The 17715-nt window shown below is 36.5% G+C and overlaps 1 protein-coding gene across 1 annotated transcript; it reads right to left on the bottom strand.

Annotated features, from left to right (window-relative positions):
- Positions 1-2330: 2330 nt before the first annotated feature.
- On the bottom strand, positions 2331-17712 carry LOC135685761 (nucleoporin Nup43). Its single transcript, XM_065201825.2, has 8 exons — positions 17622-17712; positions 15625-15708; positions 14010-14138; positions 13231-13308; positions 8004-8169; positions 7371-7506; positions 4082-4233; positions 2331-2759 (listed from the first exon to the last, which is right to left on the bottom strand). Exons 1-8 carry the CDS (start codon positions 17709-17711, stop codon positions 2401-2403), a joined length of 1194 nt encoding a protein of 397 aa, XP_065057897.1. The 5' UTR covers position 17712; the 3' UTR covers positions 2331-2400.
- Between the last annotated feature and the right edge of the window lie 3 nt (positions 17713-17715).

Below are 17715 nucleotides of genomic sequence, written 5' to 3'. Positions count from 1 at the left end.
CAATCTTGGTTGTAGAGTTAAACACCATAGCTAACTGACCAGAAACCATTTGAAGCAAGACAAACCTCTGTTATTGGACACATTAACATTGGTTGGAGGGGGAAAGACATTTTGAAATCTTCAAAGATTGGCGTGTGTCAAGTGAAACACATTATAGAAAAAGGATCTCCTTGCGTCTTATACAGTGTCATATTTTATGGTGCATGTGGAAGTTTAGTCATGTTCTCTTTGCATATGCATATGTATAAATATATAAATACATATTAGGTATAAATAAAAAAAATTCGTTACCCTGTTTTGAGTGTTATTTTTCTATCTAAAAAAGCTATCTAGCACTTTTGTAGCCTTGCACTTTCTAATACTTGAATCAATAAAAAAATTTAAAATGGGCACTAGAACTGAGCAAAGGTAACTGTAAAAGCTGATGCACGTACTTCATGTTACCGTTCCATGTGTAGTGTTTCACTACCATTAAAGGAATCTCTACCACCTTGGAAAATAAAACATGGTTCTTCTAACCGCCCAGAAACATAGCTTCTTCACATTGTTGGGTTTGTTGATAATGGCGTGGAATGCAGGAGCACAGTTGCAAAATTGCGCACAATACCCAATTTTTTAACGACACTTACGAAACAAGTTAATTTTGATAGAAATCAAGCAAGAAATTCTTGGATAAGGATTATTCCCACGGAAAAAACTATTCACGCCTTATCAATAATTCGGCATGACCCCTACCTTATCACTGATTCAGCATGACCGCTAAAAACCAATGGGGCGCTAAAAACCAACGATGAACCAGGAAAAGTTAGAGTATGTTGAGTCGAAAAACAAGAAAGGTGAGACGCAGGTAGAATTGGCGAGAACGTGAACAAATGAAGACTTACAGAGTAATGAAAAAAAGAAGTCTTAGACAGAACTATGGAAAAGATACTTGCAACAGTTCTAAAAGTACACTTCCCCTTTTTTATAAGGAGTAGCTTTTAAGAAACGATAAGCTCAATCTATCGGGGAAGCATGCTCACAAAGAGTTCTCTGATTTTTACGAAGGGGTGGCCACGTCGAGTCGTGCGGAAACTAATGAGCTTTCGCCTTGGACGGAAAAAGACTAGAAACTCAACAAAGGTTTATTTTATAGATAAAACATTCATTGAACTTAACCTCACGTGAGACCTAATTCTGACTGCGCCGAAAATGAAACGAAGTCGAAGAAGGAAGTCTTTTGATTTAAAATTCAGGGAGAATGTGAGCCAACAGCCGAGTTTCACGACCAGGGAAGAACTAGAACTAGAACCCCCCACCAGCGAATTTATCAGGGTAGCTTCCCAAACCGTTTTCTTCTATAACGTTTGATAGTGTTATATGCCTCTCTTGACTTCAGGGAAATAAAATTGTTAGAGCTATAAATGGATATCAACTTGTAAATACCTTTTGATGCCTATAATACTTTATTTTAGCAATAATAATAATAATAATGAATACTTTACAGATCCATCAAAGATGGTTTTGAACTCTCTTACTCACTCAGTAAACTTACTAAAACTATCTTAGACTTTTGACTGACTCACTTTGAACACTATAAGGGCCTCACCTTGTATTTCATATTTGAGAGGCCATTATTAGTAGTAAAACATCTTGCAGAAAAATAAAGGGGTCATGGCCCCGATTTGGCATGGCCTCCTTAACACAGTTTTTAAAAAAACAGCCGATAAACGCAGTAGGTTTTGGAGATAATTAAATCTCTCTTTAGATTTGTCTGAAGATAATTTTAGGTTCAGATAATTTTTAATCATCAAATTTACTAACATCTCGCAATTCCTGCATGGGGAAGTGGTCCATTGTCCATATTGGTGGGCGATTGTACTTAAACGCCAAAAGAGCTCTATGACCAACATGCCTTGCTATAATCGAGTTTCTTTCCTCCTCCATTTAAGGTCTGGTTCTTCTCTTTTCGAATACGAAATACCGATTATGGCCTCTCCCTTGATGAAAAACAGAACTTCATAAAAGTTCAATTTCGTCGCTAATAATACAGTAAAGAAAAAACCCAGAGGTCAGTTGAGGGCAGCCTTTGTGTCTCATGGAAAGCACGGCGTGAAAAATCCAATTTTTGAGAAAATAAAATCTTTTTAGCTAACTGCTGGCGCTTTGGCCTAGATTAAAGCAAATATCACTTACAAATAAAGCAAAAACCAATTACTTAGGTTCCAAAATTTAGACACAAGCAAAAAATAATCTGGAAGGTTTGCAAATTTCTACCTTCACGTGGGTTAATTACTTTCTCAAGTACATTCAAGAATAATTTGCGGAAAACGAAAGAAAGTAACCAGTGCTACAAAGTTACCGGCTTTTTAATTTGCGACAGAATTAGACTTTAGACATACATATAAATACGCAATATGTTTACTTTATAGGGAGATCTTGCACAATTATGACTGCTTCACCATCTGTTCCACAGACAAGAGATTTGGAAATAATATCTAAAGAGTTTACAGGAAGACTGTTGGCAGGCAGCAACGAGTAAGTCTCCAGGTAATGTTTGTTTGTGTCTACGAATAGCCATGGAGACGAAGCCTGCTGATTCACCATCCTTGCGTCTCTCCCTTCAACATCTGGAAGTGGCAAAGCCCCGTATCTTTCGCCACTTTGAGCTGTTGATGTTGTCCCTCCGATCGATGTACCATCCCAGTACCAAACTGATCCATCGTCGGAACATGTAAACAGGTTGTCCGGACTCTGAGGGTGGAATTTCACTTCCCATACTAAAATAAAAATCAGTTGATGGTAAACAGTAAAATGAAAAATATATTTAGACGTGGTATAGCATGGATGGCAGGAGCGAAGCCACAGGCAGGGGGCGAAGGGGGCTGCACCCTCAATTTTGGGTTTGTCGGCAAATACAAAAGTTGTCTGGATTCTAAGTTTACTATCAACTGCCGTTTGTTTCAAACTAAGATTACTATCAACTGCCGTATGTTTCAAACTAAATTTACTTTCAACTGCCGTATGTTTCAAACTAAGTTTACTATCAACTGCCGTATGTTTCAAACTAAGTTTACTATCAACTGCCGTATGTTTCAAAATTCAAAGAGATATGAATAGCGATAAACAAATTCATCCATTTTGTATCATCCATTCTTGCCGAAAAATTATTTGTCTATTCTCAAATGGCTCAAGATTTCACTGTAGCAATTGCAGTATTGTCAAAATTCACAGCTTAGGAGCACCATTGGTCTCGGGGAATCTGGGGATCTGCTCCCTCAACAAGCTTCTTAGCTCTGCCCTGACAGTAAGGTGCCAAAGATTTCATATACTATGCCAAAAGTTCTATTAGGACAATCGGGGGGGTCACTGTTCGATGTTAAGTATATATACAACAAGATTTGTCTAAATGTCCGATTTGTCATAATGTATGAATAAAACCTAATGAACTTTAAAACCTTTACTGTATAGATTTTCGAGCACTGCATTCCAACCTAATGGGTTGCCCCACAATTACTTCAATGATATAAGCAATGATATACAATGAAAATATGATTGTGTCTTTCGCTTTACGAGCACTGTTAAACAATCCATGCCAAAATTACTTAGAACAGAGCTGTAATTGTAGAGTTCTTCTAGCAAAGAATTGGGTGTATTAAGCCTTAAATGCTAAGTGGATGCCAAAAATGTAAGGATTTATATGATCATATACCATAGAAGCAAAAGTACAATTTCTATGGTTCGAATATTTAGGAAACGAAATGATGGTCTTTGGATGTGCAGTTTCGTCTTGTTCCTGTCTTCAATTCAAAGGCACGCAAGTAATGAATAATTTAACTTCCTCCTTATGTATCCTTTCTCCTTATGTATGCAATGAAACGAGGAAAAATCAAACGCGTCCGCCTTTGACACAACCAGGGGCGTAGCAACGTTCCCATCGAATGTTCTAACGATTTTTACCGCACGAGGCTAAAAACGCGGAAGAGAAGAGCAGTCGCGGGACTCTGGTTGATGACATTTGTTTATCTCGAAAGTACTTTCCCTTTGGTTTTACAAAAACATTATTGGAATTTAAAAGGAATTTATGCTTTTGAAATCTTACCTTCGCTTTCGTGCGCTTCAATTAGAGTGACAGGGTATCTTTCATGCCTCAAGTCCCAAACACCGATAATCCCATCGGCAGCACCTGTTACTAGGAGACAAGGCTGGTGGGGATGTCTTTCTACGCTTTCAAGCGAAACTTTATCGCCGGACCTGGAAGGGTATCGAGACGAAAAAATTAAAGACGGACAAAATAAGGAAAAAAGATAAAGCAAATGACAAGATGACAAGGCAAGAAAAAAAACGATACAAAATTTGACGATTTAATGGAATAGGTATATTTGCAACAAAGAGGTGAATGAGGGATGTTGGTGAAGTCAATTTTAACAATACGGAGGAGTTATTCAGGGAAGTGGTATTATGTGGGTTTAAAATGGACAGAGTGTGAAAAAGGCACAATTTTTTACTGAAATCATGAGCTGATGCGGTTCTCATTTGGACAGGAAACCGATGAGACTTTGGGTTTCATCACCAAGTGCACCACACCCCCAGCCCCAACGATGATCCTCGATGAAGGAACGTTGAACGATTTCCAAAAAAAAGATTTCCAACACGGTGTCATTAAAAAGCTGAACTTAAACAGTTGTGCAAATACGCTGTATCAATTTTTCTTTTTGTGGATCAATAAAATAAATCAATATTGGTACAGGACAATTCCCTAACTTTATAGGTAGACTCTGCCTGGGTCTTATGTTTGAAAGGTAGAGGGAAATGACAGAATGGGAAAGGAGAAAGGGAGGCAGAAAGGAAAGGAAAGAGAGAAGAGAGAAGATCATTGGCTTGACGTCCGATACTAAGCACGCTTCTACGGAACAAATCTTGTACACTAGAGGCTGATAGTAAATTTGTGATGCTTTTTCGAAAAGTATGAAGCAAGTCAAAGCCTCTAACTCGAGCTATGGGTAAAAGGAGAAGTGGAACGAACCATTTAGCGACATATATTATTTAGACTAAAATAGGTATCGCATTATAGAGAAGCAATTCACTTTTGTAAAAAAACACAAGATTTTCACAAAAACAGAATGATTTCAGAAGGATTTACCGACTTCTACTATGGAGTGACTTGCTGCTCGGATTTTGTTAGTTGAAATTCGAATCTTCAAGGGCAAAATTTGGTTATGGAAATTTGCAATATTGGTCAAATTTATGCAGTTATGTTGCATACATTAAGATAAAAGAAAGGTAAAACAAGGAAAAAGTCGATCAATACCATCGCTTTCAGCCAGTGGACATTCATTTTGAGAATAAAATATCATTATCAAAATTTGCTCCAAAGAATGCAATTTCAGACGAACTTGAAGCGTTAAGATTATAAAAATTTGTTTCCTTTCGGCAGCAACCATAGTGCTGCCTCAGGTAGTAACTTTATTCTACCTTTGTCCTAATCCACCGATCTATAGTGTTGCGAGGTGTAAGGGACATTCACCATAAGTATGAAGAAACAAAGACACTATAAAAAGTGTATTTTAATTATCCTTCCAGCTAAGGCAAAGGTTATTTGTCTTTCTCCCCCACTCCCCCACTCCCCCACTCCCCCCACTCCCCCCCACTCCCCCCACTCCCCCCACTTACACTAACATGAAATGCCTCTATTTGATTAAAAAAAATCAAAGAAATTTGTTCGGAATATGTTTCTTTCTGCCCCCTCTAGAGTTCATTCCCCACGACGCCTCTGCTCATTCTAACGGGGGCAAACAATCCCAGGTTGTAGCAGTTTCTTAAGGACCCTTTGTAAATAGTAAACAGATTTTTTTTCCGTGTAGCTTGGTATGCTAATATGAGTCTCTTTCTGTGTTATGATTTCCCAATTGATTAAACGAGAAGGAACTACCCTTCCATGCTTTCAGCCGAACACGGAACTAATAACAATAGCAAAGAATTTGGTGGTTTTTACATGTTTCGGCATGTTTGGCTTCCTTCTCTATAACAAACAGTAATAGGAAATGTCTTCTCAAACTGATCCATTCTTTGCTTCAGATTAAAATACAATAAAGGAACTATCTAGAAACACGCGGAGCTAAGTGCGAAGAATCTGTTGATCCCATAATGATGGGACAAGAAAAACATAAAACAAAGTTCTTTTTTATTAAGGAGATAGAACAGAGTTGACAATTATTAGGGAAAGGGGGCTGCAGGTGTTGCCTGCAAATGATTTAGTTTACACAAGGGGGGTGGGTTTACGCAACGGGAACTGTATATGGAAACAAAAAATCTAATTGATTATCATTATTCATCCTTTACATACTAATGGGTCGCTGAGAGATCAAAGGGGGGAGGCAATGGTCTAAAACGTCCAGGGATCCCTGCCTTCCTCCCCGACCTTCACTGAAGTTCGATCTTTCAAAGGCCGACATTGGAACCCTAGGGAAATCCAAAAGATTTTACAAAAATTTCATGCTAAAATTGGTTTGTTATTCTTTACCTTGAAAGAGAAAACAAATCTACATTTACTAGAGGTAACTGGAAACTTTCTCTTTCGTGTAGTTTTAGATATTTTTCTTCAAAAGGCGAACCCTCTATGGAAATCTCATACACCTTTGGTAGAAATCTTATTGTTTTATTTGTAAATTCATAGAAATCTGTTTGTTTTGGTGGAATTCTCGCGCGCTGCTCAGAAGAGTGAATTACCCCTTGTTATTTCTGTTAGATTTCTGTGGCACAATAGCTGAATGGTTTCTTTTCAACATTGACAGCTTTTTGGGTTCACGCTCTCCGTTTCATATTTTGTCTATTAAGCTCAAACATTATGATTAATTTGACTTGCCAATTTATTCTAAATTAAGGTTGGTGTAAAAAAAGCTTGACCACGCAGGATTAGAATTTCTTTCTTTCTTGGCTCCCGCAACACGAAGCAAACTGAATCCTTCGAGCATCATTATAAATATATACGTACCAAAAATAGAAGGATGGGTTCGAAGCCAAAGAAGCTTTATTACTGCTTCAAGATATTGGTGGAGATAATGATTACGATGATTACGATGATTGACGATGATTGACGATGATTGACGATGATTGAAGACGAAAGTGATCATCAACATCCACCTTATCATCATTAATCATAATCATCAATCACAATGATCAATCATCGTTATCATTGTTATCCACTGAGAGGGGGGAACAGGGGGGGGGGGCATTTTATTGTATTTATTCATCATAGAAGATGATAGATGATATCCCCATGCCTCGAGCTGAATCTTAATCATCAATCACCGCGACGATGATGATTGATTATAATGTTGATGCAATGTAACAGAGTACCAACAAGCTATATCAATAACTGATAAACTCACAGAATCATAGTCTTAGATGGTTTTTTGGCTGGTTGCCGCAGATCCCATAGTTTGAGCTGCCCTGTCGCTCCACCTGTCACAATTTCACTTGTCTGTGTGTACTTCACACTTCGTATTGCCACGCATTCTGCATTATCTAAACAAGGAAAGACCGATCAGTCGATATGCTTCACTACATCTACTTAATTCTTTTATCAGAATATGCTGAAATTGTCTCCTAAATTTAACATTACAACAATTTATATCATTTTTAAGAGACCACAGGTGACCAAATCATTTCTGTTAAGGGGCAATATAACACTTTTATGACGCTAAGTGGAGCAAACTAGTAAAATTCTCTTATGTTAAATCTTACAATAATTTACTTTTTCAAAGATGATAACATCACAAAACTGTGTTATGCTCAGCTGTTAGTCACTGCACCCTCACTTTACCCTTTCCATTGACTCGTGCATTCTATATCAACAAAAAGCTTCTGAATGGATCAATGTTTGTGACAAAGTTCTAGTGACCGCTGAATCATCAATTGGACAGCCAGAAAAATGAAATCGATCGATAGGAAAATAGCTGCTGTTTGAATCACTAGCATTCAGTCACCTTCTTATGAACCGAAAAACAAAAAGCGCCAGTTACCGATGGTCCGCAAGGGCTCTTTCCGCTCCAGATGCAAAACGTTGATTTTCCCATCTTCCCCAACCGAGGCTGCATTAGAATGGCTAACCGTAATGCTGGTGCATGCGCAAGAATCTTTGTTTTTATGGCAATGCAGCGAGGTCCATTCTCTGGCCAGTTGTATATTCTGTGAAAAAAAGACGAGAAAAAATAGCGAGAGAAATTCGCCTATTACGTAGAAGATCTCCTTAGTAATTATACCGTTGTTCTTTTTTGACGTCCGCTTTAGCAACCGGCCAAGTTTATTTCAGACGAGTTAAATATCTGTCCTTCCCTGCTTCTCCAGGCCCCTCTTACAAAGTTCCACCCATATATTGAGGGGAATGTTAATTAGAAAATACAGGGTTTACCTCACAAGAGGGCAGATTAAGATATATATTGACTCCAGGTTTTAAACCTTTTACCGATGTCTTTCTGATAAATAGAAAGAAAAATTATCGCTTAGAACAACATATCATCAGCCCTCTCTACTCAACGATCGTCCATAAAAAATAGCATGCATTTTATCAAAGTTTCAGGTGTTCAATATGGAATAAACAGTTTTTGTACAAAAAATTGGCATAAATTTGAGGCTATGCAACATTCTGAAGGTCGGTGGGGGTGCGAACACTGAAAGTCCCCTGATCACCTGATTCTTGCATTATCCGCTACTGTTACCATTTTAAGTCATGTATTGCCCCAATATAACAAGGCCTTAAACATCTATATTGGCCTTAAACAACTAGGCACCTCATTTTGGTTTTTTTTGTCTTTCTGGAAATTTACTGGGTTTGAACTTGCCAATGAACAAAAAGTGTTTTGAAATTGGCAAAAATAAAGATAGCAACAACATGCTCGAGGCTATCACAATAAACTACAAAGAAATAAATGAACATTAAAATAAACGCTGATATCAAGAAAACGAATGACCTTTGATTAACGATGTATTGATTAAAAAAGGTTTAGCCATAAATTCATCTGGTAAGTTTCTTCCAATCGGATGAATAAATCGGTCATAGATGATAGGTAGAGGCACAGAATAGGAAATAGGCAGAAGGGTAACTCTCGTCGATTTCTTTTTTGTTTTTGAAGCCTGAGTCAACAATAGAATTCCTTAATTCCCCTTTAACCTCGATTTTATTAGACGAACTTAGCAATGGCAAGTTATCATTCTTTAATCAGATATAAAACGAATTATGATATATAATTGAATTTGTTCACTATCATGGGACATTTCGTCTCAAATAAAGTTGTCTACTTTCTTTCATTCTTTTTTAAAATTTCCCCCACAGATACATGCTTAGCCTCGTATAAGTTAACGCATGCGCTAGTTTTTTCAGGCTTCACCTGATAGGCAGGAGTTCTCCTTCTGCCTAATTCTTATTTTGTGGTAGAGGCATTGAGACAAGAGAACATGGTCTAATTCCCCTGTTGAAAATTTTTCGGGATTCCCCTTTAGCCCTGGGTTATCTATTAAATGGCACTATTGCATCATCATTATTAGGAATAATGGGTGATTCCTTGTCACGCAGTCCTCTCCTTGAAAAGAGGCAGCGGGACATAATTAATTACATCATAGACAAAAATATACTTCGATCTGATTTCTCAAGTTGACGGGACTTTCCAATGAGGATTCCCTGTCTTACAGTAGAGTATAGTAACATCGCCCAGAGAAATCCAGGCGCGTAGACGCCCACTCATAGATAAGCCACCTTTATCAACAATGCTTTCACCGTCCGCATTTAAAGAAATATAGAAAGCGGACAAAGTGTTAAGCGCCTCTGCGACTGTATTAAGCGGTACAGAATCTCAACAGAACATATCATGCTTTACAAGGTCAAATTTCTTTAACAAAGCTTAATTTTTCCCTTCATGTTTCCGAGGGGCGATTCACTCTTGCAAATAGCGTACGAGATTTTGCCTAAAACGAAAGGATTTCTGGGGATTTTCAGATAAAACAATAAGATTTTAACGAAAGGTGTACGAGATTTTCTTAGAGTGATTTGCCCCTCGAATGTTTCTGGGTTCAAGCCCGAATGTATCCTGTAACTTATTGGATCAAGTCGAAAACAAGGTGCACAGATGATACATTGTCTTCCTTAATTCACTGACAGCTGCTAGGCCACAGGTATTCATTACAAAGTTGTCAATCTTGGACTTGAATTTCTGTCTTCCTACTGGACTGAAGATTCTTAGACATCCATATAAATTCTCTTCCAGGGGTCCACTGGGATCTTTATTTTACGGTTAGGAATTGGTTTGACTTCCCGGAAATCCCCAGGAATGTTATCCTAATCAAATCTCCCAGAATTCTTACAAATCACTTTTAAATCACTCTCTTACTTCAGTCAGGCACGTAAATAATAGGGGGGCGTGGGGGGCGTGACGCCCCCCCAAAGTTTGGAAAATCCAGTTACAGTTGGAAAACATAACGGTTGACTTGGAATTTTTTCTTAGGACCAAACTTGTGAATTTTATATTTTAAGAAGTTTTTTTATTTTAAATGTAAAAATTCTAAGCATTAAAATTCACAGGCTGAAGCTGACCCGTCTCCACTGGATCCAAATTGCACAATTGCCCTGTTTGCTTTCTTTCTGACGGGAGTTGAATCAAATTACGAACAGGCAAGGTGAATTTCCGGATAAGAAACTTGAAACTTTACAGTTTGGAATAATAATTCCCGTATTGATCAGAAATTATTAGAGTGGGAGTTTTTTAAGAAACTACGAGGAGTTAATTCAATAAAAGATTAATAATCTTTCAGTACTAAAAATTCTCAACGCTTCTTATAAAAACGAGTTTATGCTAAACTCCCCCTGTTATTTGTTAACGCCCTTGACTCCTTATCATAAATTCCTATGACAAAACTGCTGTGAAGCAAGAACACATTGCAAAATTGCAGTAGAAGTATTTGATCAAAGAAGAGTGTTTCATCTTTCGGATCAGGCATATGCACAAGTTTGTTCTCAAATCATCATTTCAATTGTAATGAATGAAAAGGCATTTGGCCCTCTGAAAATTGTTAGTAGTTTTCTTCGATCAAGAACAAAAATTAAAGGCTCAAATTCTTGGTGCTTCTATATCGTGAAAAAATGTAGTTTAGATAAGATTGATCTGCGCCAATTGATTAATTGATCTAAAAGAATACTTCTAATCATTAAGTATATCTAATACTGGTTTTGCTTAAATGTTGCTTTACTTCTTACTGTAAGTTAAAATGTCTGTTTCATGTTGATCAAAATTTAGAGATTTAGGCTTTTATGCTTTAGGCTAATTATTGAGTAAAGTTTTGGTAATTATAAAGAAAATAGAACTATGGTGTTCGGGCTATTTACAAATATCAATTTAGTAGGTACAGTAGATTTACTGGTCAAATGAAAAATTTCTTACTTAGATTGGAATTTTCATCCTTCCACGCCCCCCCAAAATTAGCAACTTGTTTTCGTCCCTGACTTCAGTAATGACGACCTCTGTTTTGCTTGCGTCAGTTTTAAAGGTTCAATTCAAATTGTCACACGTGAAATTCAGGATTGCGCAAATTCTAGTAATTCAAATCTAGAAGCAACATGCGTATTTAAAATCAAAGGACTCAACAAAACACATAGGGTGACTTTGGAAATTGGAAACTCGTTGAAATGTTATATTTCCAAAGAAAAGCTATTGAGATAGCTTGACGCTACATTATCCAGATGACGTCAAACGGCTCAAGTCTGCACGTAATTACAAAATTCCAGGTCCCAGGACTAATATGCCGTATTCAACATTTTAGTGTGGGAGATAAGCAGAATAAATGCGCAAATCGTGGTAAAAGCATGAAAATTTGTACAAACATACAATTTGACATACTGAAAAAGATGGGGTCTGGACCCAGGCTGAGAAATGCCCTCAAGAGCTATTTTTAGAATGATTCATTGTTCCCAGACCCTTGAAATGATTATCCCTTCAACTTTGTTGAAAATGAAATCAATGACATGAAAATTGGTATAGATACTAATCATAACACGGTTATGTGGTTTAGATTCACACCCATCGTCATAATGCTCACAAATGCTATTTTTAGATCATGTACTCGTTCCCAGACCACTGACACGTTCATATCTACAACTCCACTTAAAACAAAATCTATAGCAAGAAATTTGATTTAGGTACTAATTATAGAACACTAAAAGGATTTCCATCGACACACATCTTCAAAATCCCCTCAAATTTTTAGAATGTTTAATTGTTTCCAGACTCCTAAATTGATTATCTCTATAACTTTGTTGAAAATGAAATCAGTTACATGAAGGTTTGCAAGATTACTAATCATAACACGTAAATGCGATTTAGATTCACAACCATCATCAAAATGCTCCCAAATACTATTTTTAGGCCATGTAGTCGTTCCCAGACCTCTAACAAGCTTATCTCTACAACTTCGCTAAAAATGAAATCAATAACAAGCAACTTGATTAAGATACTAATGATAACAATGCCAAACAGACTTTAATTCGCACCCGTCATGGCAGTGGTCATGAAATATCAAAACTGGGGAGTGATTTAACAAAACTTTTCACTTACCCTGCTTTGTGCACTGCCAGTAATGTGCAAATTTAGGCTTCTACAATATTTAGGCCTTGGCTTCTTCACTATTTGATAAACCTTATGCTACATCAATAGAGAGACTTGCTATGACAGGATAAAAGAGAGACTTGCAGACTTTTGCAGACGAATCCGTTCTTGGAAATCATACTGCAAAGAGTTGACTAGTTTAGGCTGTAAAAGGGCGTGGAACGTTGATTACGAAATATATTTTACCACAACCGAAAATCAAACAAACTAAACTTTAAAATAGACCAAGGACACGCCTTTAGGTAAATGGAAGATATGAAATGATCTTGTCAACAAGCTCTCAACAACACTTAAAACAATCGAATACATAACCATTATAACTTTTATACTTATTACTTGTTAAACAAATATTTATACTTTAATCTCAATGCTATAATTATATATCCCTTGATATTCTCGATACTTGAATAATTCAATTGTGCATTAATTGTACCATTTGTCAAGGTTCAACCCCTTACCTGTCTCGTAAAAATAAAGGTGCTGGATGGCAACCGAAGTTATTAGAATGAACCCACTTTTAAAGACACTTTTGCTCAGCCAATGTAAACTGCACTTAGTCCAGATAATACGAAGCAAAGTTCAAAGTTACAATACTCACACTTTCATCTTTAGATATCTCGTAGAAACCGACATTGCCAGTAGAAGACGATGTGACAAAACAGTCCGAGGTCACAAACTAATGGACAGAATAACGGAAAAAACCTTATAATCTTATTTCTCATGATTTGAAAGGTTTCAAGGCTGCTGAGTTATAGGTATGCCAAGTATTTCACACTTGCCCTCTGTCCCTCTGGGGTGACAATAAACCTTTTTTGCTGCTTTGTCAAACGGTGCATATAATAATAATAATTATAATAATTTTATTTACAGTAGGGGTATAGTAGAGCTATCTATGTACAATTTATGTATAAGCTAATTTAGGCTACTTTACAAAAATTTAGAATAAAAAGCAATTGAGAATGAATATTTAATAACTACATATATAAAACAAATAGTTAGTTAATGAAAGAAATCATCCAGTAGTATATTGAGGGGGAGGCAAGAGGGGTCGGACGCCCCTCCCAAAGAGGAAGAATATCTTTGAAAATTGGGGTTTTCTGGTGTTCCAAAGGGTTTTTAGACCTCTATTCTCCTCTCGCTCAACTCGCCTTTGCCCCCCACCCACAATTACCACTCTGACTACGCTTATGGTGTTTTACTATTATTATCATCATTGTTTCTGAAAAGCAAGGAAAATTCTTTGCTGCAGCTCGATTTGACATTTAACACATACGCTACAAGCTTCAGGTTAAATAATTATGTAATAAACCACAGGTATTTAATATGAAATATTGAAAAAGGTTGTAAATTTTCAAGCTAAATTTTGGTTATCCTTACTTGCATGTCCGACACGGATCCATCATGTACCAAAGAACACAACAGTTCTGGTTCTCCATTTAATGCATCGTTATCAAAATACTCTCCCCTGCTATTCTCGTTTGTGGTCCAAACACTGATGAGGTTTCTCTGAGAAACGATAAGAAAAGTAAATAAAATATTTCTTACATTTCTTTAGCTCGCTATCTATCATGGCTTTTTCTAGTTCCAGGATTTTTTATATCTTAGGGCTTGTTTACATTTTGTGTACAATGATAAATAAGTTCAGTAACAAACAAATAAAAAGTTTCTATAACAATTATAGAGATACCAGTGGTGGACTAATTCTTTAACAAAACACTGCACTCTAAATTTCATTAAGGCAAAAACACATTGAATATTACACTGAAACAAAACAGCAGCATGGCAGATTTTGTTGTTGTTCTCTTTAACATTATTCAAAAAAATGAAATAGAATGGCCTGTTCTAAAGAAATATGCATCTTTCCTGAAATTTTTGAGGGTTTTTCTTATCTTGATTTAGGTGGAGACATTTATCCATAATTTTACTAATCTATTGTGCCTTCTAGCTCAGGTTTTTCACCAGAATTAACATTATTTGCAGATTTGATAATCATATTTCGCAATTTTCCAATAATTTTAAGCAATTTTCCAAGTGTATTTTTTTAGCTGATGACCATAGGAGGCCCAGATCGAACAAGCCAATAATGGAATTGTCTTAATAAAAATTTCCAACACCAGAATTTTCTATGCTAATAGGAATGCGTTCAGTGCTAGAGCAGTTTTAACATACTGTTAAAAATTCATGGTACTGTCTTTTTTCTGTCAAAATGTCAATTATTTCTATCATCGTTATAAACCTATTGTATTGTAAAATCACAATTCACAACATTGAATATAAGAGATTAAAACTACATGTATTTGATGTATGTTGCAATTTATTTGATTAGGAGGATCATCATCATCAATACAGTTTTAGCTTAGTAGACATCAAAGCTTATAATTAAGCTGTTCTTAAACAAAAGAAACCTTGCAACTTTTAAAATAAACTTACTGTTCTATTATATCTCAGGCCTGGCCATTTGAGGAGAGCCATAGCTCTTGCTCCCCTCCAGGCTCTCCTCAAACGCTGGAGGGGAGCTAGAGGTAGCTCTCCTAAATTTTTCTAAAAAGCAAATTTGCCCTCCTTGAAATAAATTTTTCCTTTGTTTCTATTCTTATAGCTCACCTGAATACTACTAGGAGAGCTGTTCACTGCTCCCCTATTAAAAGTCTTATGGCCAGGCCTGATATCTACTATTATAACTTGCTCAAGGGCCGTTGCCTGATGATTGAACGAAGCATGAAACTTGGAGTAGCAACTAAGAACCACCCAGTTCTATACACCAAATAGCTTGTACAGCTATGCCTATACAGCACCCAGCACTTTATGACAGACAGGTAAATAGAAATTTTAATAACCTTGCTTGAAGATAAACAGTATACAATGTTCAATATTATTAACATTTTGACTATATAACCCCCTTGTACTTGAAAATTTTAAAAAAGTTTTGAAAAATGGAAATATATTATGATAGGTTTTTGCTTTTCTGCTCTAGATTATGACCAGATCTCACCTCATCATCCCAAGCTCCAGTTACAAACACATCAGATTCTTGTAGTTGACCATAGTAAGTAGGCTTCCATCTTACTTTTGACACCTGAAATAAAGATGATGCTTTTCAGAAAAAAGATTATCATGTGATTGGGAAACATCATCAAAATATAGAAAATATATAATATACTTCAACATAGTGTTCCAAAAACATTGATAAATGTCGGAAAGTGACTGCAAGTGATGTTTATACTCTGAATGTTATAAATGAATGTCAGATAAAAAGTACTTCAGTGTCCTATGTTTCCACAATTTTTTTATGCCGTCTTTGAATTTATCGATACCAAAAAATGTACCAAGATTTTCTGTCAAGCTCTATAAGATTTTCAACAAATCCAATTCATGTGGTGCTTGTTGAGTAGCAGTGTGCAGGCAACTTACTGGCATCTGTATTGAAAGTGGTAAACTCTGCAAGTCACAAATGTATGTCAAGCAATTGCTTCCTAATTAATAGGGTATGAGAACAGATTCGAGTGATTCTGTTTTCGTATTTGAATTTCATTAATGCGCCCAAAAACAGTGTCATTTGATACCAAACCAAAGTTATTCAAAACGCTGTTCAAAGTGGAGTCATCCGAAAACGGAATATTTTGAATACGCATCATTTTATTGGGAACAGCGAAGACAGAGGCATTCAAAAACGGAGTCATTCAATCTCAGTTTTAAAAAGAGATCGAGCTAAGGATATGATAACGGACAAATATGGAGTAATGGAAACACCCATGTTAACGTTTTGACCAAAACAGAGTAGCCTGGGGCAATGTGTTCAAGAAAATAAGAAAAGAACGGAGAGAGAGAACGAATACATACAATAACGGAGTAACAGAATAACGGAGTAATGGAAACCAGGCCTAATGGAAACGAAGTGAAGAGTTAAAATGCCTCCGGAATGCCATCAGTATAACCCACACAAAATAAATTAAAAGAAACAAAAGAGAAAAAGAATAGTAATTCAAAACGTGGAACTGCGCGTGCGATAGAAAGCACACCACGGGAGTTCTAGGTGTGTGTGGAGGCGTGTGTGTGCGATTGCACGCCTAATATTACCAGACTGCTTTGTGGTGGAGAACCTTTCTTCTTGTTACCACAGATTTAAAAGAATTTAAGTTACCAAGCTGCACTGACGTTACCACATATATAGAAGAATTTACTTTCCAGTTTCCTGAGCAAATATATTCCACCTGGCTTTGTCTGGTTTCTGAGCCTCCTATACCACTAGAAATTTATCAGTTTTCTAGAAAAAATTTTTGTTTCCCTGAATCAAAATTTTTGTATCAAACACTCTGAAAAGGTAGCAAATATATGGAAATAGCATTTTGAGTGTTTTTTCAATTGTTATAGCTTTAAGTTGATATTTTCATTGCACCTGACAGAGAAAGGTTGAAAAGTTTTCATTGCACCCGACAAAGGTTGAAAAGTGGGGGGGGGCCAAGGGAAAATTTAACACCCATAACAAAAGATTTTGAAAAAACTCTATTGTTTTGCAAAAAAGTTGGGGGGCCCCCCGGCCCCCCTTCGTCGGAGGCCCTGAATGTTGTCTTTAAAGTCTCCCAGTTACCACTGAAATTTCTGAGGTAAATTTCAGTAAGAATTTATTCCTCAATACTTTGAAAGAGCAGTTCTATCTAAGAATTTTGTACTGAACTAACTGATAGTGATAATGAACTGCATGGTGTGCATGCAGGATGCATTATGTTTGGAGCTTATTCTCCAAATGTGACTGAAATAAATTAACCTTTTGGAGTTCTCTCGTTCTTATTAGCCTTTCATCATATCTCCTGGTTTTATCCAGGTGAGCTTATGACTATTTGAAGGATGTCAAAAACATGAATTATATTGTAAAAAAACGATAGGCAGCCACAAATCAACATATCAAAGTAAATATGTATGAAACTATGAAAAAATAGCAGTAAATATCTTGATCATCACTCTTGATCCATGTCAATAATAAAATAGTACCTTTTGACCAATGTATTTCACGGTTAACTTTTCAGCACAATCATCTCCTTCTTCACTTTCAGCCATTTTAAAATCAATTTGGCGCCTCATGATT

The sequence above is a fragment of the Rhopilema esculentum genome, chromosome 15, assembly GCF_057945365.1.
Source record: "Rhopilema esculentum isolate cy_ngs chromosome 15, ASM5794536v1, whole genome shotgun sequence".
Classification (NCBI taxonomy): domain Eukaryota; kingdom Metazoa; phylum Cnidaria; class Scyphozoa; order Rhizostomeae; family Rhizostomatidae; genus Rhopilema; species Rhopilema esculentum.
The sequence above is the reverse complement of the archived record's forward strand: the minus strand, read 5'-3'. Positions and strand labels throughout refer to the sequence as shown.

Coding starts and splice junctions, on each gene's coding strand:
- LOC135685761 (XM_065201825.2), bottom strand. CDS start 17,711: ATGAGGCGCCAAATTGATTTTAAAATGGCTGAAAGTGAAGAAGGAGAT. Junction 15,709..17,621: donor TGAAATACATTGGTCAAAAG/GTACTATTTTAT, acceptor TCTTTATTTCAG/GTGTCAAAAGTAAGATGGAA. Junction 2,760..4,081: donor TGAAGCGCACGAAAGCGAAG/GTAAGATTTCAA, acceptor TTTTTATTTTAG/TATGGGAAGTGAAATTCCAC.